At 38.5% G+C, this 26,225-nt stretch overlaps 1 protein-coding gene across 1 annotated transcript; it reads right to left on the bottom strand.

The window, feature by feature from the left end:
* Positions 1-861: 861 nt before the first annotated feature.
* CDYL2 (chromodomain protein, Y-like 2) lies at positions 862-25,227 on the bottom strand (the record flags this gene model as incomplete). The annotated part of the gene is made up of 6 exons (XM_010021835.1): positions 862-1,008; positions 3,022-3,165; positions 3,886-4,096; positions 8,670-8,842; positions 15,890-16,107; positions 24,639-25,227. Coding segments are annotated over 6 exons (1,482 nt in total), but the record flags the coding sequence as incomplete, so codon positions are not given.
* Between the last annotated feature and the right edge of the window lie 998 nt (positions 25,228-26,225).

Genomic DNA, 26,225 nt, shown 5'->3' with positions numbered 1-26,225 from the left:
GGACTCGCTGCTTCAGAATCCACTTTTTCCCCTTTAACCCTTGCAAATGAATCTATTCCATACATTTTTTTGGTACAATTTTAAACACAGAGAAGCATGCACATGGCTGTTTCTTTTACTGCCCACAGCATCCTGTGTGTCCCCTATATATTCTTTCTTTTCCTACACAATTTGCTGCTAAAATTGTGTTTGTATTCCCATGTGATGCCATTAATTCAGTCAAGGGTAGTATGAAAAATAAGATCTGTGACCAGTGAACAGCTGAACATGAACACAAAATAAATAAGTTAAATAAATTCAACAAAGAAAAAAATCCTAGTAGTTTTTGTAAAACTAACTTCACATATTATACATATAAATTATCAGATTTTCCCCTTACATTGTTAGAACTTAGGAAAAAAAAAATCAAAATATTTCTAAAGCATGATGTTTGGGTCTACAGAATATTGTGCTGACCCAGTTTTTAGATTGAGCCCTCTGTGTCAGCCCAGATGTGTGGCAACAGCAAGAGTAAGTTAAGAAGGACAGACAAAATAAATCATTACAGATGGTGTGCCTTACTGGGCCTCAATGGTGCTTCTCAGCACATGGAATGTATACTTCTACCTGGATAAGCAATGTGAAAGATGCAGCCCTCTGTAGAGATTATGTGCACTGAACAAGCCTGCCTACGTCTCGGTTACACAAAATCAGACCAGCTACAAGCAGCTGTGTAGCTCACAAGGAAATCGACACAACCATATGTATTAGGATACACTGTCACAAACTCCTCATAGATGCATTGCCTCTGCTTTTCAAACACAGGTAACATTTGACTCTGTTCACAACTGGAGTATTTTCTCTTTAAGTTAAGCCAAGACATCAGACTTCATATATTTTGTCTTGCAGGTAGCTGAATAATGAATCCAGTCCTTTGGAAGAGCTCCACAGCTGTTTTTCTTTCTCATTCACATCTTCAAGTCCAGATTTCAGGAAGCTCCGCACGAGACATTTGGACTCTTCCAACACCTAAAGCCAAAATATCACTCAGTATCTCATTTTGCATCTGAAAAAGTTATTACGGATAATGGTGCGAACAGAATTTTTACACTACTGACTCTGTTTTACAATTTAAATAACTCCTTTGGGCACAGAAACTAGACTTGATTTACGGCCATAACTCCGCTTGCTGATAGTCAGCATCTTTAAGAATTAAGGACTTCTGAAGTTTATGTGGTAGTGCCAACATTTTTAAAAGGAATGAAGGACCTTAGTTTATTGAAGCCATGAAGCACTAGACAAAGCTGAAAATGTTATTACCCCTTGAAATGAAAATGTGTGAGGCACGATATACTGGCTACCTGCTTTCTGGAAGGTAGTCTTTAAGGTTACAGAGGTTGGAAACCCCAGTGTGGATGTCCATCATCTTTAACAATTTTCCCTCATGCATCCTTTATTTATCAAAACAGAAATGAACAGGAAACGGCCTTTACTGCAAATACTTTCTATTTCCTAGACCCATTTTTAAACACAGATTACAGCCTTTAAAATCTTTTTTGAAATATGTAACGTGTATGTACCTCATAAAGAACCCAACTAGACAACCTAAACCATTAATAATTCATACATTACTGTTTTTTTGAGGGTAGAAGATTTAATGTGAACTAATGCAATGTTTATGGTGAGGGAGATGCACATCCTCTACTCAGCTTTGTCAACACCTACATGCTAAGCCCAGTTCTTATCAAGTTTAGGTTACAGCACTGCTATTCCAAAGTACTATTTCTCTTTAACTCAAGTAGATGGTGTTAATTGCAAATCCTGGGGCCTGTGTGTTCTTTAGGTCTGTTTGTGAACAAGTATCCACAGTTGAACTTGGATGAGCTCATCATATTAATTGTTTTTGTGACTTCAGCCTGATTTGCATTTAGGATCTCAGAAAGTAAATTTTGTCTCTGGCAGTTTTAACCCTCATCTTCATCCACAAGTTAGCACCAGTCTTTCTAATAGGTCTCAATAGAAAATTCCCTTGACAGCCAGAACAGTGAAGGAAGGAATAATTCACAATGAAGCCCAGAGGTTTTCCCAACTCATATAATACACGTTATATCAGCATGATCAAATAAGCTTGTGCTACATTTCCAGAGAGTTTCATTCAGAATGTCTTTTCAGAAGATCTAATCTACACTTCATTTAATTAAAAATCTTCTATGTCTCTACCTTCTCTTTTACAACAGATCTCTTAAATGGAGGGATGCTAAGAGTTTCAGGCATAAGAAGTATAGCAAGAAATCACAACAGTGTGCACTTCAGCTACAGCAGTTTTACTGCAGCCAGTATCACTTTCTTCACTTCGAGCATTTTGGTTTTTTTAAACAAGGATGTGCGCAGAATAGGAGTGTATTTGCCTGAAGGGAAAAACCTTAGGAAGTAAAAATAGGAAAGGATTTTCTTTCAACTTCAATGTACACAAAAGGAAAGTTATAATACACTGTGACTAGACTGTGTTCAAATCCCTCTGTGTCTGGATCTCACCTCTCCTTCACAGCAGAGCTTAGCTGGCACTATTCTACCCTTCTGGTGCCTTCTTCTGCACATTCTGCAGAAGCAGGAACTATGCAGGTGCAGAGAAAAAGGCAGATTCAGTTGAAATGTAGCAGGCTAGGACATCGTGAAAGTCAAATCTATTTTCTTACTGTCCTTCCTTACTGGACCTACACAGACTTCCCAGTCCAGTTGTATCATTTCAGTCTCTTCCACCTTCATGAAGAAAACCTCTGCTAAAATCCCCTTTCAAAATCTGAGGCAAGGAAGTTCTACTCATATTGAATAAATGTGAAGATGGAGAAAGGAAATAATTCTCCCTGCCCCTGAAAAATGAGAAGCTCCATGAGCTCACGGATCCCTATCCAGACTGTCTGTTATTAGCCTTCTTTCAGAAGCACGGTTGTGGAAACTGAGGACCCAGCATGTGATGAGCCTTTGGAGCACACCTTACCTCTGTGAAATGTAGTTTAATCACAAAGGAGTTTGATTTCTTACCACTGCACTGCAGGATGCCATTTCCTTCACTCGTAGCATCACTTCTTGGCTAAACGTTGTTGGCCAAAATACTTGTGACACTAGTCCTCTGCTGCAGGCTTCCTGCGCTGTCAGCTTTCTCCCACAGAACAACATTTCATTGGCCTGTGAAATCAAAAGATTACTTGTGATTGTGTGTTATCATTCTCTTGAAGGTTTTTCCATACTTGCCTGCTATTTTCAGGATTAAATTTACAAATGGTCTCCTGTATCTTTCCATACTGCAAAACACTTTAAAAGGAGTTTTGATAGCTATTTAAGGATTGTGCAGGTGGCCAGAGCACAGCATGGGTTTCATTTAAGAGAAATGTGCTGGCATGCATGATGAATCTGTATTGCTGATTTTACAAGAGTAACTGTCAGTACTACTGTGCCAAGAGTCATGGATCCTAGTATAAAATACTCTGTGGGGCAAATTCTGCTTTGTTATACTGCTAGAAACTAAGCAACCTTACCGGAATTTCTATGGACTGTCTTTAGAGAGCAGAGGGCAGTTTCTTGTTTTGCTACTGCACAATCCTATCATGGTACAGACAAGGACTCTGTAACACTACTCTGCTAATGCATTACTTCCTTTTTCTACCATGATCTTGACAACCTTTGCTTTTTCAACCTGTGTTTAATCTTTCCTGTGTACAGCATGTACTGAATTCTGAGGTCATTTTGTGGTAAGAAATTGGTAGGGATTAGATGAACTTTCCAGAGATTTCTTTTCCATTCATGACAATTAAGAGAACAGTTGTTTTCTGCTTTACTTTTTAAAGAGAGAAAGAAGAGTGTGGATGTAAGAAAGGTTCTTCAGCAAACTGAGGTGGAAAACCTTACCAGTGCAACCCCCAAAATTTGTGGGAATGTGTATGATGAGCAGCCAGCTGGAGTGAGTCGGATTGTTGCATATGGTGTCTGAAACCATGCCTTCTCACTTGCCCAAACGATATCACATAGCGGCAAAATAGAAGCTCCTAACCCAAGAGCAGGGCCGTTGATAGCAACCACAATGGGCTTCTTAAACTGAATAAAAGCTTTTACAAAATCCCTAAAATAAAAAATAAAATAAAGACCTTGAATACGCAGAAGTAACACTCAGATAAATACCCAAACTTAAAGTACTTAATCTGAAAACAAATTAGAACCACAGATGAACACAGTAAATGCCATTGCCCAGTTTTACGAGGTCAGAATTGCAAGATACTTTCTAGTTTTCACACAGAAAAGTTTGCTTCTATTTAGTTATTTAATCTTTTGAGTACTTGGGGTATTAAATAGTTTTGTGTATGTTGTATGTGAACTGATTAATTGGAACGCACTGACTTTTTGCCGTGTTTGGTTAGGTTTAGTTTTACTTCTGGAATAGTAAGTCATGAGTTTGTACACATAGTGCTTCTCAATTTGCTCCACAATGGCTAGTATGGATTCTGACGATCTGGTTTGGGTAACTTGATGAACATATTATAACGTGAAAGAGAGAAACCTCATACGTGGATTGATGAACAGTAATTTTCTAAGTTCTCTTAAGACTCTATGTCAGATGTTACTGCAAGTTCCATCCATGGATTGGGAGACAGTAAACGTTTCTGGCACACCAGCAGAAAGAAAATGACCCACAAAGGGGAGGCAGAGAGAGAGAGAGAAATGTCTGAACAGGATAAAAACTAGCCAACTGATCTGTTGGGTCTTGGTCTTCACTGCAAATGTCTTCGGCAAAGATGTAACAAAGTAGATGCCCTTGACTGCACAACAGTAAATGTGAAGAGATGGGAAATAATCGGGAACTAAATGTGATTGGATTCATCTGAATGAACTAACTAGAACATGTGAAATTCTATGCAGTGAGGAGATACTTAAAATAAGCTACCTACCCGCAATGGTGGAAAGACATCTGTTGAATGGAACAGCCTATACCCCAATTAGGAAAAAGCATGAGTGTAATTGTGGGCAAATTATGGGCTCCAGCAGCTCAGTGCACAGCAGGTACATGGAGGGAAATGAGATGCTCAATTACTTTAGAAAAGAGACATGTATAAATCAAACTCAAAACAAAAGGGGAGAGTCTGTTCCTGCAGTGGTTCACACACAGAGTGCCTCTCCGCTGACAGATTTGAGGAAAGAACATTTTATCAAATGTGCCCTTTGATGGGTTATGGCTCTGCCACTGAGGTCGAAAAGACCCAGATTTCTGTATCTGAGAGCGGGGGCTGTGCCTGGCAGGTTAGAGTGCCCATCTGGCAAAAAATGGAAGGTACCAAAGAGAAGTGTTCATGGAGCAAGGGCATTGTCTGTATTTTAAATGAAAACAAAGAGCCTGAAGCAAGCCAGCATTACACATTCAATGAGTGAGTTCTGTTTTTCAGGCTACCAAGTAAGGCGTTGATTTTTGACCACGGGAAAAAAGAGACTCGTGGGTTTGATGAAGCTCTCTTCACACTGTGAGTAGTAAAACAGAAGATCGGTGGCCAAAGAGAGTGGAATAAGGAACTTACTTGGCCTCTGAGGACCGTTTCTTTCTAGAAGCAGGGTTACGAAGACTTGTGGTTCATTTTTGTTTGCAGCAGCAAGGCTGTTCCCTTACCTCGTTATTTCTTCGTCTGTTTATGGTTGAGTAATGACTGTGGATCACAGCACCTTAATTGCAGAATTTTGACAGCCTTAGTAAGTAAGCCTTCCAAGTAGGACTACAGATGGGAACAGGGATGTGATGAATGATAGGTAAAAAGAGCAAACTATGGATAAATGCTGACAACATATGAGGACCATGTGGAGGCAGAAGAAAACAGTGCAGTGGAGGAAAGCAGGAAGGATGTGTTGATAAATGGGACTGGGAATGAATATGGAAAAGTCATTAGGAATGTGCAGAGGAAGCAGTTAGATGATGGGGAGGAAGAAAAAAGAAGAACATATTAGTGAAGGGGAAGAGCTAAAGGAAATGTGATATCTTCATATAAGTGAGCAAGGAAGGGAGCATCTGGAGATGCGGAGAGAGTGGAACAGAACACTGAGAAGACACAATAAACCTCTGCCATGGGATAGGATGCCAAGGATGGGAGCATAGAGGATGGTACCATGGATGGGTGTGGAACATGCTACCTGTAGGATGGAGTAGAAGGCAATGATATTGGCAGCTTACGAGGGGAACAAATGCCTGCATTTGGTCTACACAAGCTGCAGTGTCCATCACTCCAATTATCTGTGTTCCCTGTTTGGTACATTATCCGTTTCAGTGAATTGTCTTTGTACCCAGAACCTGGCATGCCTCTACATCTCTGAATCGTAAGTTTACACCTGCAGTTTCTGGGCTAGAAGATCCTTGTTTTGATCCAAGGCAGTCTTCGAAGATGACTTAAAATTGTAACTGTTGTTCCACAGTAGAGCCAGAAGGGGAGAAGTCACATGCAGAAGGCTTCTGGTTTTGCTAGAGGATGTCTGGGAAGCTGAACATCAAATACACTTTGGAATGCTGCAGGCCAGGGCTTGTAAGTCAAAGGCTATAAAGAAGTTGAACGAAGTCATCCTTCTCTGTTTTCTTCTGAGGATACCCAGAATTTTTTGTATCGACTCACATAAGGATGCTTTACGGATGATGTGAGACTGATGCTGGGAATGCCTTCCAATGGAGCTTTCTCCTGCTAGGCTCTGTAGGCTACGTACATGCAGCTGCAGTGGAGTTTGTCTGTCTGCCTCTTCCCTGCTCCTGGAGTGACACACATCTGGACGGTGGCAGCTCGGGCTGATTCAGTACCTGCAGAGGAGCTACAAGGCCACGCACAAGCCCCAGAGGCAGTGGATGAGGACAGGGGCCAAATGAATAAATCATTCATATAAGATGATCATAGAAGATGGGTATTTAAACTTCATTTTTGAGTTGTGATCACTGTATGAGATGCATACTTCAAAAAGTGGAAACATACAGTAATTGAGACTTTAATTTCATTTTGATACAAGTCTAACTTGATGTACAGCAGTGGCAGAGACCCATTCATGTGTTTGAGGACATCCTAACCACTGAAAAAGCAAAGTGTATGTTTTTTTTCTACTCGTATTACAGTATATTTTCCATGAGTTCAGTCTTTTGTTCACATAAAGCACAGAGAGTGCTAAATGGGAAACCTAGTATATTGTTTCCAGAAGTACAATAAAAATCTATTTCCAGTGGCCTGAAGCCGATGATCTTGACAAGGAGCAACGCATTGTACCAGTATTTCAAAAGTGTTCTGTGAGTCCAAGGATAGAAAAACTGAGTATTACAGTCTATTTTATACTCATTTATAGGTTGAATTGATAAGTATAACTGTATATTAAATGTGTGTGGATAAATGCATACATATGTAACAATACCTAGCTACATAACATTTACATGAATAATATTAAGTTTGTGTCTTCTAATGCAGTGCGAGCATGTCTGTGTTTTCAAACAGTAATACTGATTTTCTTTCCTCACTTATTTTGGTTCCTCATTATTTAAAATCCCTCACATTAAAGTAAAAAATAAATTAGGATCTGTCCTCCAAGGGGTTTTTCTTTTTTTAACTATCACTAAATGATATTCAAGCATAGCTAGGGTCTTAAAAACAGGTTAAAATTTGTTATATTATTTAATAAGTTAATTTTAAGTTATTTCAAAATAATTACTAATTTAAGAATTTCAAAAGTATTAAACTGAATCCAAACTGATCTGCAGTAGTTTTCACCAAGATAATTGGTGGTTAATAAATGTCATGTAATAACTAAACCTGATCTTATGTTATACTAACACATGCATAGATAGATCTGTTGTAAAACAAATTCTTTAATAGTCCTTCATAGAATTGTTGCAGAAAGTTTTAAAGCTCTCAGAAGAGTACTATTTATTTGTAGAAAGTGGGGGGTCAAAAATATGGACCAAACCCTCTCCTGGTACAGACTGGTGAAATACTATTGGCTTTAGTAGAGTGATGTTGATTTATACTGGAAGATTTGCCAAATATGTATAAAAAATACCTTGTGGATAATAGAAATATTTGGTGATACATTGTACAGATTGATTTGTAGACTGCATGTCATAAACCCTGCATTTCTATTAAGGTAATGTGATTTATATATACGGGAAGTCACATTTTAGTTAGGAAAATAAAACTACATTTACATATATATGAAGTTATTTAAGTTTAAGAAAAAGAGTGGAGACCCTTCTAATAAGGTTCTGAAATACAGTGGCAGACTGCTATTTCAACAGAATATGAGTAAGCCATGGGTTCTTGTTTGTACTGAAATTCATTACAATGATTAACATCAAAACAAGTAAAGTCTCTGCCTTTCAGAAACCACTTTAGAACATGATGCAATAACTAATTTGGATAAACAACAAAACTGTATTTGAATTTGGAGGAATAACTTCAAATATTAAATACAGAGAACTGGAAAAAAAAGAAATCCCTGTGGATATCAGCACTGGAATGAATGTGCATTGTTTTCTAACATTGAGATGGTCCAAGGTTCTTACTGAACAGATTTGTAGGACTGTAATTAGAATGCAATCAACACTTAAAAATACAACATTTTTTGGACCTGATAAATATCTTTATAATCACACACTGCATTTCATAATTTAGAGATCATAGGTAAGCTTGGGTCACCTTATAGCTTCTGCAATCCTAGTGCTTTCCTTTCTTCTGTCATTGGATAACCTGCCAATTAAATATGAGTAATCTAGGCCACTACAGAATACACTTCCCACTGCGCTGAGAAGTAAGAGTTTACTGTCATCAGCTGATGCATTGCACAATGCTCTCCGAACTTCCTTCATGATCTGTGGATAAAGAAAAGTAAACAATTCGACATGCATGCCGTTGCAATATCATTTCCCTAGTTTTACAAACCTTATTGTTTTTGAGAGACTTAAATTTTGGGCACTATTAATACTTACATCAACTATATATATATATATTTATCTAATTTTAACATACTTAGAATGAGAACATTGAGAGTTTACAGAGTATTTTATATTTGGAAGTGCTTTGTTGATGATCATTAATTCAAAGAGTTTTTAGTACTTGGCTATTCTTTGCTTTTTGCTATGGGAAATTCTAGCCATCTTATACTATCTGGTTGCAATTTGATAATTTCAAATACCACTTTTTTGTTTTCATCGGGTATATTCAGTGGAGATATATATATATATTTCACTGCTGTATCTTCAGTAAAATAGGTGTCACAACAATAACCTATTATCCTCAACAGGCTGTGAAGCAAAATCTATAAACGTGAGTTTTCAGTTCTTCAACTATTTTGGTTTATATGACTTTACCAGAGCAAAGCAGGACAAGAGGACATCACACACATCAACATGACAAATATGTTATTCATTTTTCTGTGTTCAATGATACTGTTAAAGTCTACAAAAATTAGAGCAAAAAAAGCCACTTGAAAGAGAGACACTTCTACTCTGATTTACAACTAGATAAAGCTAATAGTTGCACCATAAATCAGACCTAATCAAAATCTATACAGAACTGAACTGCTGGTATTTTAAGAAAATGGCCTTTCATTTTCTTACAATGAGCAGAGAATTGTTTCCCTAATGATTTTTAAAAGGAAGTATTATTTCATGAACTTCTGATGGTAACTTCTTGTTTGGTCACCATTCAGCATGGTTTGTTCAGCTGTTACTGATTTCAGCTACTGCAGCTTCCCCTCTTCCCTTCAGTGATTAGTTCCTTACTCGAAGGGCCCTGAGTTCATCAAGTGCAACACATCCTTTGCTTAAACATACTCATGTGTCAAAGTATTTCTTATAGACAGGGTCCTGTTGAGTCAATTTTTTCTCTTTTGTACTCCAAGATTTGCTGTTAGTGTAAATTTAGGCAAAAGATAGCAAAAAGTGGTTAGGGAATTAGATATGGTTTCCATGTAAAAGAACCCAAGATTTTAGGCTTTGTTAGTATTGTTGTTCACTACTTTCTGTTTCCAAAAATACTTTAGATCTCTGAAGTGACTTATTTAAGAACTGTCCCTAAACATGTAAGCTTTGTTTATACAAAAACTTACAGGTTTTTTATTAGAAATCCTGTGGCCTGTGAGACCAAGCTTGAACCAGTATGCTCAAACCCTGCAGTGTAATGTTACCTGCCTGCTTTCCATGCATGTTTGCATACAAATGATTGCTACTGGCTACTGAAACCAGGACGGGAGAATGCAGGTACTGAACTTCTCGAGGCTTCACTTTTGTAAGTGCACTTCAGAAAGCCTGTAATACCGAGTATGTGACAGTGGGTGGAAGTGAAGTAATTAAAAGCAGCAGAATTTGGCAGTGTATTTGAAATTCTTGTGCAGGTATGAAAACGTCATCAGGGATTTTACAAGTATATTGCGTAATTCCAGAGTCTCAGAGGCTGTGTCAGTCCTCAGCTGGTAAAAACACAGTAAAACTACACATTTTGTAAAGGAGAAACAGAGCAAAAACCCCTAACGCCTCTGTTCAAAGTTAAAAAACAAACTTGAGAAGGTGGTAGATGTTAGAATACAAAAACACATGTATTTTGATATTCCTAGTTCCGTGTGAATGCAAGACTGTCCTCTTAGTTTATTTTAAATGTTCTCAAAATCTGCTCTTTCTTAGGGAGGGTGTATAAGTAATACCAGGGAACACCAGTCAAATGTTTTTTATATACAATGAGAGTGCTGCTTTATCATTCATCAAGTTTCTTTACCACTCCCTTTCCTCAAGTGATATCTGTATATGTACCATCTCTTTGATGGTATCACTGCTATCCTTCAAACACATCACTACCGTTCCAAACCTGTCTCTTTTTTACCTTGGCCCTCATTGATTTTGATGATTAAAGCCATCTGAAAGTATACCAAATTTCTGAGAAGAGCTGATACTACTTGCAGGAAACTGCAATATTCTGCTATCACTGTTTGGTCTATGTTTTGGACAGGCTGATATTAAAAGCCTGTTATTAGGAATTGACTTCTCAGATATGGTGTAAAATGGGAAGGCTGTGACAGTATTTTTATAGTATGTTTGAGCAGGAGTGGAAATTTAGTTCCACTGCTCCACTAGATCATAGCAAAAGAAACAGTATCAAAACCAGGAAACCATAATGTGATGTTTTCAGGCTCCAAAAACTATTATTTCTTTGAAATCTGCAAGCTTGTCGTTAACTTTATAACCAAAAGGTGCTCAGAAACTCACGGGAATATACCAATGCCAGCAAAGTCAATCCTCACTCCCTTGTTCTATGCCCAATCCTGTGCTGGTGCAGTCCAAAATCCACCTGGTCACCTTGTCACTCAGCCTGGTTCTAGCCAACCTCCTGTCCACTGTTGCTTCCCAATGCGTTGGCATCATGGCTTTCCTCACCTATTATCTGGGTATGGGTATTTTTCCATACATGTTTATATGATTATAAGAAAGTTACTAACAATAAAATAAAGAGAAAAAAGAAGGTTTGTCTATAGGGTTGCAGAACTGTGTGTTAAACTGCAGTACTGTAAAGTAAATGTCATTTTGGGTCAGAACTGCAGTCTGGTTTTAAGCACACAGTTCCATTAAATGCTGTAGTGAATTCAGTTTGCAAATATAGAGATATTACGTGTCAGAGTATATATTCTTTTTTCCTCTTCCACAGTCTTTAAACCTTCCCTCATTTTGGTCTAACTATGGCATATGTCTAATAAGATTTTACTTTTCCTAGTGGACCATATCTAAAATGCACAAGGCTCTGTAGCAGTATTCTCCTGTTCCATTGGTGGGGTTTTTTTTCGTTAGCTCTTTATGGTCTTTTAGTTGATTTTCAGTTGTGGGGACAGTATTTCTATTTGAACACATCTAACTAAAATTTCTGAGGAAGTATTTACAAACCAGTGTGGGCAGGTTATTTAGCTTATGATAATTGACTGGATTATAAATTTAGACCAGGCTTAATGCTTCACCAACTGTCTTACTGAAACCCAAATATATAATTAAATTATCACTTTCTCAAAAGTTCCGTATTTTTCTGATCCTGTCACGGATTAAATCCTGGTTACTTCCTTAACAGGACACCTTATATTGCAAAACAAACATAAAATGTTTAAAAACTTCATTAAACTTCTAAGAGCTTATTTTAATACTATTTACTGGATGTAGGAAATTTTAAAAGGCATTTGGTGCCCTTTGCTTTCAATCTTGCCTGCATTCTGGGGAAATCAGAGAGCTCAGAATTTATCACCACGATTACACAGTCTCTTGAACACAAGTCTCCTGTTCATATAGAGAGGAATACTGCTTTAAACATTTGATTTCTCTGAATCTCTAAGGATTCCCTGTTGATATTCCTAAAGGTAAATATTCTGTAAATATTATAGCAAACCAGAATTTTAAAGTCATTCAGTTGTTCTTCGAACCTCCTCCTCACTTGTACATTTCATATAAATACACTTTTTGTTACTTGCTGACTCTGCAAACAGATTGTGAGTCCTTTCTGTTGGATCAGTGAAGGACATAGGAACCTATAAGACTGGCTTCAAGGAGAAGTACTGGCCAAAACCCACAAGTTGTCTTTGTATCAGAGCAAAAATAAAGAGAACAGTAAAACTGTACCTGCCCCTTCTTTTTTAATTTAGTATTTTATTTAAAGTTAAGAAAAGTTACAAGTAAGGAGAAGTGAAGGCAAACCAGTGAAGGCAAACCAGTGCTCCAAAACGCACCTGGTAGAACTTCAAACCCTGTAATTCTCATGGCTGGGAAACTGAAACCTGATTCTTTTGTATATGGGTATCAAGTATATTTGAGGTTGTAGTATCAGTCTTCAATAGAAACATTAGCTGTTTGGGGTATGTTCTGCTGTTAATTTATATATTATGAATATATTAACAAGATAGGAATATTAATTCCTAGCTCTATTAATAGTGTAAAGTAAAAAGAGTGGATGCATCCATTTAATCTTAAGTTTGAAACAGAATTTGGATCCTTGAAATATGCTGAGTTGAAACAGCAACATCATCACTGGAGAAAGAACTTCAGAAGCAGCAAAAGACCCATGAGAGAAAATGCCCTAGTGGAATTTATAATGATGAAATACTTTCCATATCTATTTTGAAAATTAATTTTGAAGGCACCAAGCCTCAGCCACTGAAATAAAAACAAGCTGTGCTGTTCCATGACACTGGCTTGGAGGTATTACAAGGTCTTGTAAAACGTAAGGAAGAATTTCTATAGTGGCCTGAACATTTCTGTAGAAAAACCTCAATTACCAGAGTGGCACTGAGCCAACTTCAATCAGTGCAAGAGTGGCTGGAAAGATCATGGACACATTTTATGCTAAAATCACCTGCACAAACCCACAGGTGTGATGTGGTTACCAAAACAGGACGGAGTTTCAGGGAGACTTTTCTAAGATTTTATTTTTCTTTTTTGGTATAAATAAATTCTTCGTTATTTTAATTAAACTGGCCTAAATAGCAGAGGCCAATGGTTGAACAAAACTCTTACATTTCATCGGAAAATTAAGATAAAGCACAAAGGCAAGCAGAGCTGGTTAGGGGCAAGAGTGATTTTGTATAAGCTTAATTTTATAATGACTGTGGTCAGTGCACACCTTTTCCTTTTTTCCCCAACATAGATATATGGCCGAGAACAACCACAACACTGTTTTAACCACAGCAAGTAGAGCTACTCTGAGTAAATTAATCATTTACTACTTGGCAAATACAATTTACTGGATGTCTAATTAAGCTTGAAGTTAATGTTTCTTTTGACAAAATGAAACTCCCATTCTTCACTTTGTGTGAGTTCTGGTTTTGTACTTTCTGTTCACTGGTGGTAAGAGGCTTCAAAACTGAAAAGGTAGTAAACATCCCCAAAATACTCTGGCAGTTTGCCTCACCTATGGTGATGGGTGACAAACTGCAGGGACAAGGAATTCAACATATTCCTCCTTCAGGTTCCTTGGATTTTTGCTGTAGTTGCCAGCAAAGATGTGGAATTGCCAATATTGGAGATGTTGGATTTTGTGGTGTGAATGACCATGGGCAGCAGCCTGGATACAGGCCAAATAAGTCATTTCACGTGTGCCAGGAAGCAGCCTTCAGAGGGCAAGAGCTTTCAACTGCTCTCAGCCTGGATGAGTTTTAAACCGACGTTCTCTATGTGGGGAACACATTACCTTGATTAACTCCTGGCCATCCAGATCCTGGTCAGTAATGTAGTTTTCTAAAAGGCATTCCCTTGTTTTCAGTAAGCTTCAATAAAGGTTCTAAAAATAAGTCTACACCAGTGATGCAAGAGAAGTTCTATTACATGCTTATCATTTGTTCTTCCACAGAGGTGGCTTCCCAGCATATTGAGTATTTCCAAGGAATGAAGTGGACTGGTTTGGCAGACCTGAAGAGCCTGAATTAGTTCACTGGTTAGAGCATTTGAACACTGCTGATGTGGAACAGCACAGCCAGCACTGTAAAGGTAGGTCTGTTCAGCCTGAACAGAGCAAGTCCTTGATTTCATGCTTTTTCAGGACCTCGAGCTCCTCATTTAAATTACTTGTGGTGTCAGTTAGTGTTAATTAATACATGGAGATGGAATGATGGATTTAATGTAATCATCTAATGCATTTTAAGGAATGAGTATTAAAAGCTAGTGTTAGCTAGGAATTAGTATTAAAAGTTTGGTGTTCTGTGTTAATTACCAAGAGAGTTCTTTTAAATATGATACAATTTAAAAACTAAGAGTTTAAAAACTATTTAGTTTCATTCTCTGCATTGATGTACCTGTGTAGGCGCGTGTTTGGGAAGAGGAGTCAAATTTAGGGCTCATCGTACCTGCTAGTGGTTTTATCTGAAGCTCTTTATAAGTAATTAATTTCAAAGTTATCCAGTTTCTTACTGAGTAAAATAATTCCTCAAAGCTACAGTCTACTTTTCCCTCAGATGGTGCTCAAACTGATTATTTCATATCCTGTTATCTTGAAGTCACTGTGTAAGACAGAGCTGTGCTGGTGTGACTGGAGGGCAGAAGAGGCAGAGATCTGCCACACTGCAGGCAGCCTGTGGAGGAACTCTGCCGGCAGAGTGCTCAGAGAGGCAAAACTGGTGCTGGGAAGCAGCTCTTGTTGTTTCCTCTCTGATCTATAGTAACTCCTTTAAATCAGTCCATTAGTGCCTATGTGGAACAGGGCTCAAGCATGTTCTCTACTCTCCACGACATTTACTGACACCGTTTTAGTTCTGACATGGGAATGGTACACCTGGGCATTGCTGCCCGCTATGATAGGATCACAGGGAATGGAAGGAAAAGCTCCTCAGCCCTTCCAGTAACGCGTATATCTACCAGTATAGGTACTGTTGTACAACTATCAATTCGGCTGAGAATAGAGCCCCTAATTGCTTAAGATTTCACAAATAAGGGCTAATAAAGTGATTCAGAAAAAAAACAACTGGGGATCAAGATATGCTCTTAAAATTACTGTTTCAGCATATAGCCTGAAATTCTCTGTTCGCAACAACTGGAGCACTATTTAAATAATAAAATGAAAAAAACTAGATTTCTCCCAAGCATACTAAATATCAGTAACTTCAACATGAGAAAAACTGCATCATACAACTCCAAGCTGGAAATACTGATTCTGCCATTCCTTTCTCTACTTCTGATTTTTGCTTTCAGACAGGTAAACTAAAAATCAATTTCCCTTGCATTGCTTTAGAGAGGGACAGGAATCCCAAGCATGGAGAAAGTTAGATATACCTGAACTCCACATTTCTTTTCTCAGATAATCAATTAGAGAAAAAATACCTAAAATCCAGTTCAAGTGCAGCATTTCCAAGATAACCCACACATTAGGATGGCTTTCTTTGGCTTTTATGGCTACATGCTTACCTCTGGTGTCAGTGCATTGTTATCTGAAGTCTGACTTGACAGCAAAATATGTGTGAAACCATCTTCTTTCCGGACTACTATGTCCCTGAACCGGCAGTTACTTTCATTTTGACGCACGCTGTATCTTAGTCTCTTATCGAAGACATAATCTTTCTCCCCATCTAGTTTCCTTTTCACAGTGCTGTGTAGATTCAAGCTTCCATTGGCCAGAGAAGAACCTTTCAGATGGAAAGAATCAAAGCACAATTATGTCTCAATCTTCAAAGAAATGGAGCGATACTTTCTATAGGCTTAAACACAGCTCAGTATTTACAGTAGCCTCTACGTGATAAATGTGATAAATCAAAAATGTGCTTGGCTAGTCAAATGTGGCCTCAAGCCATTCTTACTATATGCCAACATGCAGTACTTTTTGTTGGCTCATCAGACAACCTTTAAATCCAACGAACTGCATAGCATATAGGACTGGGACTGTTGATGGGATGCAGTTCTGCTTTGAAAAATCACTTTGAAAAGTGATTGTACCATCTGAATTTGGGGTGATCAGCTTTGGAAAAACTTGACAGGTTTAGTCCAAACCCCGTCTTTCAAATGTACATCTTCTTCCTTTCATGGTGGCCAAAAAGTCATCATCAGGTTCAAGTGACAACCTGAATACACAGTTGTGGCACATCTCTACGTGTCAGTAAGTTAGGGGACTGCTTACTAAGCTGCCACAACGGGCACTCTCTTCCACTTACGCTTGTGTTAAGTGTTACAAACAGCAGTTGGCCATCCTCTGCTCTCACCCCAAGCTTCCACTCATTACATACATTCCCTCCTTAAAAACCAATGTTATAGTATGTCAGTTTTAAAAGACAGTTTATTCTGACTTACACTGTGTATGAGCTGTAAACTATTACTTTGCTTATGTTTACAGTTCCTCTGTAAGACAATATATAATGACTGTTAACAATGCTGAGCCAGAGTGTTGAAAACATCTTTGCGAGATTTTTATGCAAAGCTCTTTTTCTAATTACAGACGTTTCACGCTATTGTCATGAAAAATAAAGCAGAGGCAGGTCGTTGAGGAACTGAGATTAAAGTCACTCTGTTCATTGTAATAGTTTCGATGAAGAAAATTATCTCAGCCAAACCCAGCACATTATCCAAATCTGTCTGTTGTTTAAATAGACATAAGCCCAAGAGATGCTGTATTTAAGACAGGCCAAGAAAGCTAAACAAAAACACCTTTGTTGTTCCATTCTTTACTCCTGCCAAAGCTGACCTGTTCCAGCTTCTGGAATCAAATAGCCAGGAATTTTTAAAGGGCAGATGACATGAATATTAGAACATAGATATAAATGTTATAGTTTAAATGACCTCTACGCAATTAAAAATCCTCTTTTGGAATAGAAATGAATGGCGAATTCGTAAAAGATGAGCCTCTAAACCAAAATCACTTACCTTCATTTTAGATCAGCTATGTTTCCACCTGATGTTTATACGCAGGAATCTGAAGTGTTTCATACCTCTCAGTTGGCAATGGCCCGTGGAATTGCTCATAGCGTGTGAAATGCCTACATGTATGCTGCAGTTATGACATGTGATGCTGAAACACACGTTGTGCTTAATAGTATTGCACTCGTGCATCACTTGGCCTCATCACGTAACATGTGTATGTGTGTACATGTATTTACACAGGGAAATGCATGTTTGTTAAAAAGTCTGCCATTCCAGTCAATCACAGAACTCTTTTTCATTGTTAAATTAAGAGATACCGTCTAAAGCATCGCCTGTACTACACTGAATAGAGGATGTAACTGGTGTGATACAAACACTGACAAATTACATCAGATCATCAATTTGAAAAAACATCATCTGAAGCCAGCAGAATTTGAAATTTGTTTCCATTTATCTGCAAGTGTAGAAATCACCATGTGCTTGAATTTTTAAAATTATGAATAATTTCTTATTTTTGATAAGGTTTTGCTACTGCATATATTTTGACAAGTATTCTTACAAACAGAAATGAACTTGTGAAATTACTAACAGAAAACTAATATCATTGGGAATATACTGAAGCAAAGTAATTATCTGACTGAGGCAGACTTTTAAATATTGCACTTTTATCTATTCAGTCTTTACTGTGTTGCTTGACCCAGCAATAAGCTACGAAGATGTGAAGAGTTAAATATCCTAAAAAAGTGTAAAGAACTTACAAAATCAAAGGCACACATGAACATTAAATGGAAGATGTACTATATCTACCTACTGTTGGAAGATTATGCCACATCTATTTTTAATACTGATGGGAAGAGAACAGTAGAAGATTAATTCTCACTGACAATCCAGCTCAAAAAGCCTCACAGTAATAATTTTAATTTTTGTTGTATTCTTCATTTGAGAAATATATTCAGTTTGTAAATTAACATATGATGTAAGAAACTATAGCTCTTGTCACAGTATTTTAACTGTCTGCATGCTAACTGACAGAAATTCAACCAGAGGAAAGATCTGAACTAAATATGAGAGAAACATGAATGCAAAAGTGACATTTCCAAGAATGGATGATTAACAAATCAACATACAGAGAGTAAATTGTTGTTTCGGTGTATATAGAGCATTCCTCTAATCTTGTTTAATCTGACAAACTTGAGAAAACGATCAGCAAAATGTAAAAACAAGACTCATGTGAAACCAGGCCCATTGAACATGTCTGTGCATGGGTATGATGGAGCTCTGGAGGCACTAAAGCACCCACATTGTCTCTGCATGAGTGTTAACACTTAGCACCTGCTTAATGCGCACAAGGGTGACAGTACCTTAGTATGTCAATACGAAAAGGAGTGCGACACAGGAAAGAAGAGACATTCTCAAAGCAATCTATACTGCATCTGAATCAAATTAGGGTGTCACAAATTAACTAAGGAAGCTTTAGGTACCCCTAAGTGTGTTTCACTGGCTGAGTAGTGAGTATTTGATAGTCAGACTAAGTATAAAAAAAAAACAAACCAGAATGGCTGAAAATATTCCTTCATTTAGTGGGATTTTAATCTAATTATTACTTTGATTTTAATCAGCAGTAGAACTTGTGGAACATCTAAACCAACACTGATACTTTGAAGAAGCTTCAAAATACTTTTTGAAGGCACATAAGATACTCCCAGACCATTGGTGCATCTAGTAATCGTTCTCCAAGAAGGCAGTAAAGGATGCTGCTTAAGGAGAAAATGTAAGCTTGGCCACTTCCTGCAGTCTTTTCCCCTAGTATCATCCCTAGGTGGTGTACAGAAATAGGAGAGGATTCGTCCTTCCTGTTTCCTTCAGTTTGCCCATGGACCTGCTCGTGGATTTCTCTAATCCCCTTCTGAGCCTGTTGACGCTGTCTGTCTCCAAAGCCTTCTGTGGTATGAGTTTGAGAAGTTGTAGCCGCTACACAGAGAAGAATTTTCTTTGATCTGTGCTTTTATCTGATGTTCTACCAGTTTCAGTGAGTGGTCGTTAGTTCTGCTATTGAGGGATTTAGTGAACAACAGTTCTGCATTTACTTTATCTGCGGCCTTGATGACTTTGTAAACTGATCATACTCCCTCTCAGACTCTCCCTTGCCCAGTTGAAGCCTCCTTTATTCTTGTGATTCTCTTCATTTTAGTTGCCTATTCCTGCACCTTCTCTAGTATTCCACTACTGTCAAAGGGTACAACAAGGAATGATGTTACTGCTGCTGCTGTTGTTAGTACTAGAAAGAGTCTGAACACTTCAGATCAAGTCTGAGACTGGGGCTCCACTATACTGGACATTAGAACTTTATGGTCAGAACAGCTGCAGCAGACAGAAAGTAGAAGGGGAAGGGGTGAAAAGATGGCAATGAGCCTCAGATCACTCAATGCTTTAGTGGTCTTGGATCTACCCATCTCATTCCACTGCTTCTACCCAGTAGAAAAGGACACCTCAAGCCACTGTTATTTTCAGACCACCTTTTCTTTCTTAGTGTTCACTGCAGTCAGATTAATGGAGAAGTCTGTGCCAACCCCTACACAGTGATGATGGTACCAGCATCTGGGTAAGCAGCCATACGGTGAACAGACCTGATGAACTGTTCTGGCTGGAAACTCACCCTTGCAAAACCATGGTTAATTCAGATCTGGTCCACCTTGTAGCCTTAGGAGTGTTATAACCAGTGCGGGGGAAGAGATGGGAGTAACGATAAGGTTATTGTGGGAAGGAAAGCTGGACCATTCCATTTGTTAGCAGCATGCATTCATGCTCAATGAAAACCATCATGGAGCTAGGGCTTTAATTTTTCTAGGTGAAATAAACTATGCTCCCTTACTCTCCCTGGTAAAACAGCTTGGCATTCCACAGTCTTCCCAACAGTCTTTCTCTGTTTCCTTTCTGTCTTTCTTGTGGGCAATGGTTAATACTGTACATACTTAAAAGCAGTGTTCTGTTGATATTTACTAATAATTTCAGACTTCTCCAGCTAAGGGAGCATCTGTAAGATATCTAAAAGCAATGAGTTTTGATCCAAACTGAGAAAGCAAGCATATTTGGTTGTCTCTAACTGCCAGTATTGCTCCAGAATAAATAAACCAGAACAAGCTAAAAAAACCAAGAGGAAGCAGTGACTAAGTTCACTGAGAGTATTTAAAATAAGGGCACCATGAGACTACAAAGATTTTCGTAATGGAGAAAAAGAGTGGTTAGTGACAAGCAAAATTCTTCAGCAGATGGTACGGATATAGAGTGATGTAGAAAAAGGAAAGAGAAAATTAAAAGGGGATGTTCTTCGATGCTGCAAAAAACTCAACAAAACAATCACTCAATTACAGCATCTGGAGAAACAGAAATGTGATAAAAGGAGACAACAAATTTCATCAGAAAGAATGGTATTGTTAGCTCCTGGGAGCACCAGTGGATGTTTTCCCCCAGAGGTTCTCCACATTTTCCAGTTCACAGACCCTCTGATATTGTTGGTAAAGATGAATCTACTCTCCTTACGATGGGATGTGCAGAAGGTCAAGAGAAGTTTTGGCAAGAAAGGTCTGTCCGAACTTCAGCAAGGTTCCAGGCCTCAATTAGGGTGCATATATGATTTTGAGCATACATCTGTAAGTATACAGACATCTTTCTGGGGCAAACAGCTTCTTGGTATGAGTTTTATCGATAGCTTGAGGAGGAAACACTTGTTCTCAAGTGGATATATACACAAAACCAAGCACAGAGTGGTGGAAGCCCATTCAAGGAGCCATCAAAAACTAGTTTTCAAATAGCTGCTGTTAGTTTCAACAGAACTGGCACACCACAAACAAAATAGATGTATTTTGATTAGTTATAGTTTATAAATTATTAATGACAATTAATATAACACTGGTAGCAGAGCTGGGCCTACAGCTGGGTTTTCAAATTGTGAGGCATTTTTGAGTTTTCCAAATCTAGGCTTCATCTTAAAGTTCCTATATGCGTTTTCTGTGCACTCTTACACGTAGCTGTGAAGTGAGTCTGACACTCACTTGGGCTCCTTACAGGCAATCTCAAAGCTGACACATATGTCTACTTCCTCACATTCTGCCCAGGGCTGCCCAGGAGCCACAGCTTCTGGAAGCCAAACCCAGGTCCTCCAGGCTCCCACTTTGTTCTACATACAAGTGCCCTGGGACCGTTGATGGTCCATGCCAGGCTTTTGACTTCCAGACTGTGGCAGACTGCCTGAAACCTCTGGCATAGCTGGCTGCCTCAGAGCTAAGTGTGGGAGTCCTGCCAAGCAGACTGCCACACTGCTCCTGCTCTCAAGGGACGAAGCCTTGGGACCTTGGCTTGGATTTGGATAAAGTTTTGAAACTCAAGATGTTTGGAACAAACCTGCTGTTACTCAATAAATTGGCATTTTCCTCTGAAACGTTCTGAATTTGTCATGTGTAAAATTTCAGACAGGTTCTAGTGTGACATCTATCCTGATGAAAATGAGTCTGTGATACTAACAGGACACGTGGCAGAATCACAGTGGCATCTTCTGTGCTCAGTAAGCACACTCGCTAGGAGTGTGAATACTGAGGGAATTCAGTAAATTGTTGGGCTTGTTGAAGAGTAGTGCAAGTTTCTTCGATGTGACATTTCAAATGATGCAAAATCCAGTATCAGGAAATGTGACTTCTCTCAAATTTGTAGGGCAATACTAGAAAAAAAGACGGTATTTCAATTTTGACCTTTCTTCACCAGTTTCTGTCTGTTCTTTCTTTGGTAGTCTCATCTCTCCTCTTTGTAGTTTTCCCCACTATGCATGTGCTGGGTATCACAAAGCAAGACGAGAGGGACTTCTGACCTTGGGAGTGCTGCTGAGTGTGGTTTTTTCAGATGAGAATCAGGTAGGGATTTAAAGATCTCTTGCTATTGCCTACAGGGAGGTCAGAATGCAAGGGAAAAAGGAGAGCAAAATACAGAACAGATGTGATGGATCTGGAGAATGCAAAAAACACCATAAAGAAATGTTTCAAAGGAGGTGCATACATCAGCTGTTAGGCCAGGAGCTCTCTATGCATGGCAGAACACCTGGCTGCTTAGGCAAAGCAGCTTTCTGCTGAAATAGAGCTGTCTTACGGAGATTATTCAAACAAGGGCTGGTGGATGCCATTTGTGAGCTCTTACAGGGACAAATGAAAGGCTCATTTGGCCTTAATAGTTCTTTGTGGCCCTCTAGTCCTTCATTAGGAGAAAAAAGAAGAGATTCTAAAATACAACAATGAATGCATTTTAAAGATGCATTTTGTATGAGAACTTCTGCAGTGAGTAACACAAAACAAACAATTAAAAAATCTTCATTAGAAACAGTAAGAAAGCAAAGCAAACTAATCTTATACACACCTGTAATTAGATATGCAAATCTTTTTAAAGAAGCAGGCAGCTATTTAAGTAGTCTTGTATGAGCTCAAACTCATCAAAATACAAAAGCCTGCACTCTCAAATTTAAGTGTCATAGACATCAGCAGGGCTACTTTTGCATTTAAAGCTGACCAAACATTTTGCTGATTTGGGAGCCTTTAGCAAGATATTTGATGTGTGGATTGAAAGATCCCAGTAGTTACAGGATGTAGCCAGTAAGACTAGGCAAGGCCAGTTCTACTTCCCAAATCAAGTAGCATTTGCTGGGTTGCCAGTAGGGTGGAAAATGGAAATTAGGGTGATATAATTTAAGTTGACTTTTGAAGTTTTTGGCAGGGCAATTCACAAGAAGCTGTGAGGGAAATGAGAGCTATCATGGGCCACAGAAAGTGGCTAATAAAAATAAATAATTGGAACAAATGCTTACTTTTCATTATGTCAAACGATTAGTAGTTGGCTGCCCCAAGGACCTGCAGAAGGATTAGTTTATTTAATGTATGTATTAATGAACTGGGAAGAGATGTACGAGAGGAAAATTTGAAGGGAATACAAAATGAGTAGAGTAAAAACTAGGAAAGATTTTGAAGAGCTTCACTGAGTCATAAGAAAAACGTGAATTAGCAACAGTAAAGCAGATTAAATGCATGATGAAAAGAATCATGCATATAGCTGCATTCTAAATTAACTGTAACCAGCAAGGAAAAAAACTTCAGAGCAACTGTGTATTACTCAATGAAAACCTTTATGCAGTGTGTAACACCAGAAAAAATAATCCTCAAAAGACTGAATCGCCACTGTACCAGTAACCAGTAGGAAATCATTTGGAACAGCTCCTGCTGTTTTTAAAAGGTATTAAAAAAACCCTCCACACACCAAAGGCACAAGAGGATACTGAAAACTACCAGGAACCTGGAAAGACCTCCACATGGTAGGCAGGCTAAAAAGGCTGAGGCTGCCTGCTGACTGACAGGACATCATCCACTTGATCCCTTTGTGTAAGGACAAGAGCTTATGCAATGAAAGCAAAGGTCACAAAACCCCAAACAAACCCCCAAACCCACAAACCTGATCAAAGAATATGTGTATCTCATTGTGTTAACTCCTGGAGGCTTTAAATTTGGTAGGATTAGAAAAAAAAAAGAAAAAAAGGTTGGACACATACAGATAATGAGAAGCTACTCAGTTGCATTAAGCTGAATAGTATTTATAAAGAACATAAACCTTTGTTTCTTAAGAACTAAGACAATCAGCAACCATGAGGATTAAAAAGAAATTTCTCCTATTTCTTCTCATTCAATTCAGGGCTTTTTGTACCTTCCCACAAAGTATGCCTGTGACTTCTGATGTATCCAGTCACTAACACAGACAAGGACCTAGCAGATCTGAGTACTCCTGAATAGGATGAGCACTAATACTGAGGAACTTGAATGTTACTCATCCACACTTACCAAGATACTTTAGCAAGAGTGGTATTAATTCTGTTTCTAAAATAATCCTGATCTTTGGAGACCGCTGTGTCTGAGCACATGTAACTGAGAAGTGTTTTGGTATTTGGTGATACACAAAACCAAGTTGCAGTATTATACATACCTCAGTCATCATTCCTACTCTCTGCCTTGTCATCATTTCCCCACAAGGACTTCCCACTGCAAAGGCATGTAACAAAGCCCAATTTGCTTCATGTCACTCCGTGGGAAACGGAAGGAGAGAAGCTAACTGATAAAAAATGGTGTAATATATAGGGAATGAGCGTGACACTTGTTTATATGCTTCTAACCATACCACGTGTGTAAAATGACAATGATTTTTTCATGAGTGGGCTCTCTATTTGAAGCTGCTGCAATTAACATCCCCCGCCCCAAAGACTGTAGTTGTTTATATCACATACCAATTCCATTCACAACAGGTGAATCGTTACTAACTTCCAACATGCTGGGCAAATTTTGTTCTCCTTCAGGTTCATTTAAATCCGCGTTTTGCTGTTGTGAGCCATTCCCAAAATGTCTAGAATCCTTTTCATGACTGCCATCTCCATTCTGCAGAACATTATGTGGCTTTTTCAGTGGCATGATCTGTAAACCGCTGGGAGTAGTTCGGTAAGTCACAGTTTTAGCAGCCCTGTCATTAGCAGATGCCGGCTTTGCTGTGTATCCTCTTTTCTGTTTTTGAAGAGATGGGTTAATTCTCTTCCTTTTGTGTGTTGACCCTTTAGGCTTCCCACTTTCAGAAGGTCTATGTGATATTTTCTCAAGAGATGACCCTCGGCTTTCCCGTAAAAACTTAGGAGCCTGTTTCCCATGTCTTGATCGCTTTTCTCTAGTAACATGTAGTCCATTGAACTCATCAATAAATTCCTCACAATGTAGTAGATGATGTTCAGGTTCCCAGGTGTCTTCATTGCTTCCGTAGCCTTTCCACCTGATGAGATACTCCCATTTGCCCTTCTTGTTCTTCCTTTTGTCTACAATCCTCTCTACCTAAAAGAAAAATACAAAAATAACATATTAGAAAGAAAAATAGCCTGGACATGAAAACGGTACTCTTCATTTACAGGTAGGAAGGCCTCCCTGACACTGCAAAGGCGCAGGAGCGCTCATGAGATTCTCTGAAAATATAATGCTGATAACATGAACTGGCTCTGACATGTAAAACACACTCAGGGTACCCAAAATGTAGTGACCTATTTCAGAGATTTAAATTCACCTTATTGTTGTAAGATGTTCCCCAACACTAACACTTCCATTGGATCCTATACAGACCATGATGATTGCTGATGAGAATCTACTTGTGTAAACTGCTTAACACAATGTTTAGGAATCAGCGTTGTATGTTTCTGTTCAACAGAAGCTCCCATGAACAGACCTGGCAATACAGGAGGGGAATGCAGTAGCCCCCATGGTACTCTGACAGCAAAGTCATATCCCCTTCTGAAAGCATTAAGGAAAGAAATAAAACACCTGATCAAATCTGATCTGGAAACCTGCAATAGCGACAATGTAAAGAAACAAGAGAGAGCCAGATCATTTATGAAAGCACGATTTTTTTGTAAATCTCATTGTAAAATGAGACTATTAAGCCACCTCTTATTTGAGAGAGCTAAAGCAAGCATCTTTTGCTATATTGGCAGTTACCAATCATTATCCTGAATCCATACATGCATTATGTCCCTATAAACATCCCCATACCCATTTTTTTATGAGTGCAGTATTTGAGTAAATCAACAAAATCTGTGAGTGCATAAATTAAAAGAAAAAAAAAAGAGGCAAATGAAAGGCATAAAGGCAGGATTTTTTATAGACGTTATGAATTTCAAGAACCTATGCTAAAGAAACGTCAGTTTAAGGAACATTTCTGCAACAAAGGATAAGGGACTATATTGGGACTGCAAGGTGAAAGTGAATTTACAGTATCGTGCTTCTGTGGAAAATGGCTTGTACAACTGAAGGAATGTTTGTGCCATCTCAGCACTGGCAAA

This window comes from Nestor notabilis, unplaced genomic scaffold (assembly GCF_000696875.1).
Source record: "Nestor notabilis isolate BGI_N333 unplaced genomic scaffold, ASM69687v1 scaffold10769, whole genome shotgun sequence".
Classification (NCBI taxonomy): Eukaryota; Metazoa; Chordata; class Aves; order Psittaciformes; family Psittacidae; genus Nestor; species Nestor notabilis.
Note: the sequence above shows the minus strand (reverse complement) of the source record. Positions and strands in the feature narration are given on the sequence as shown.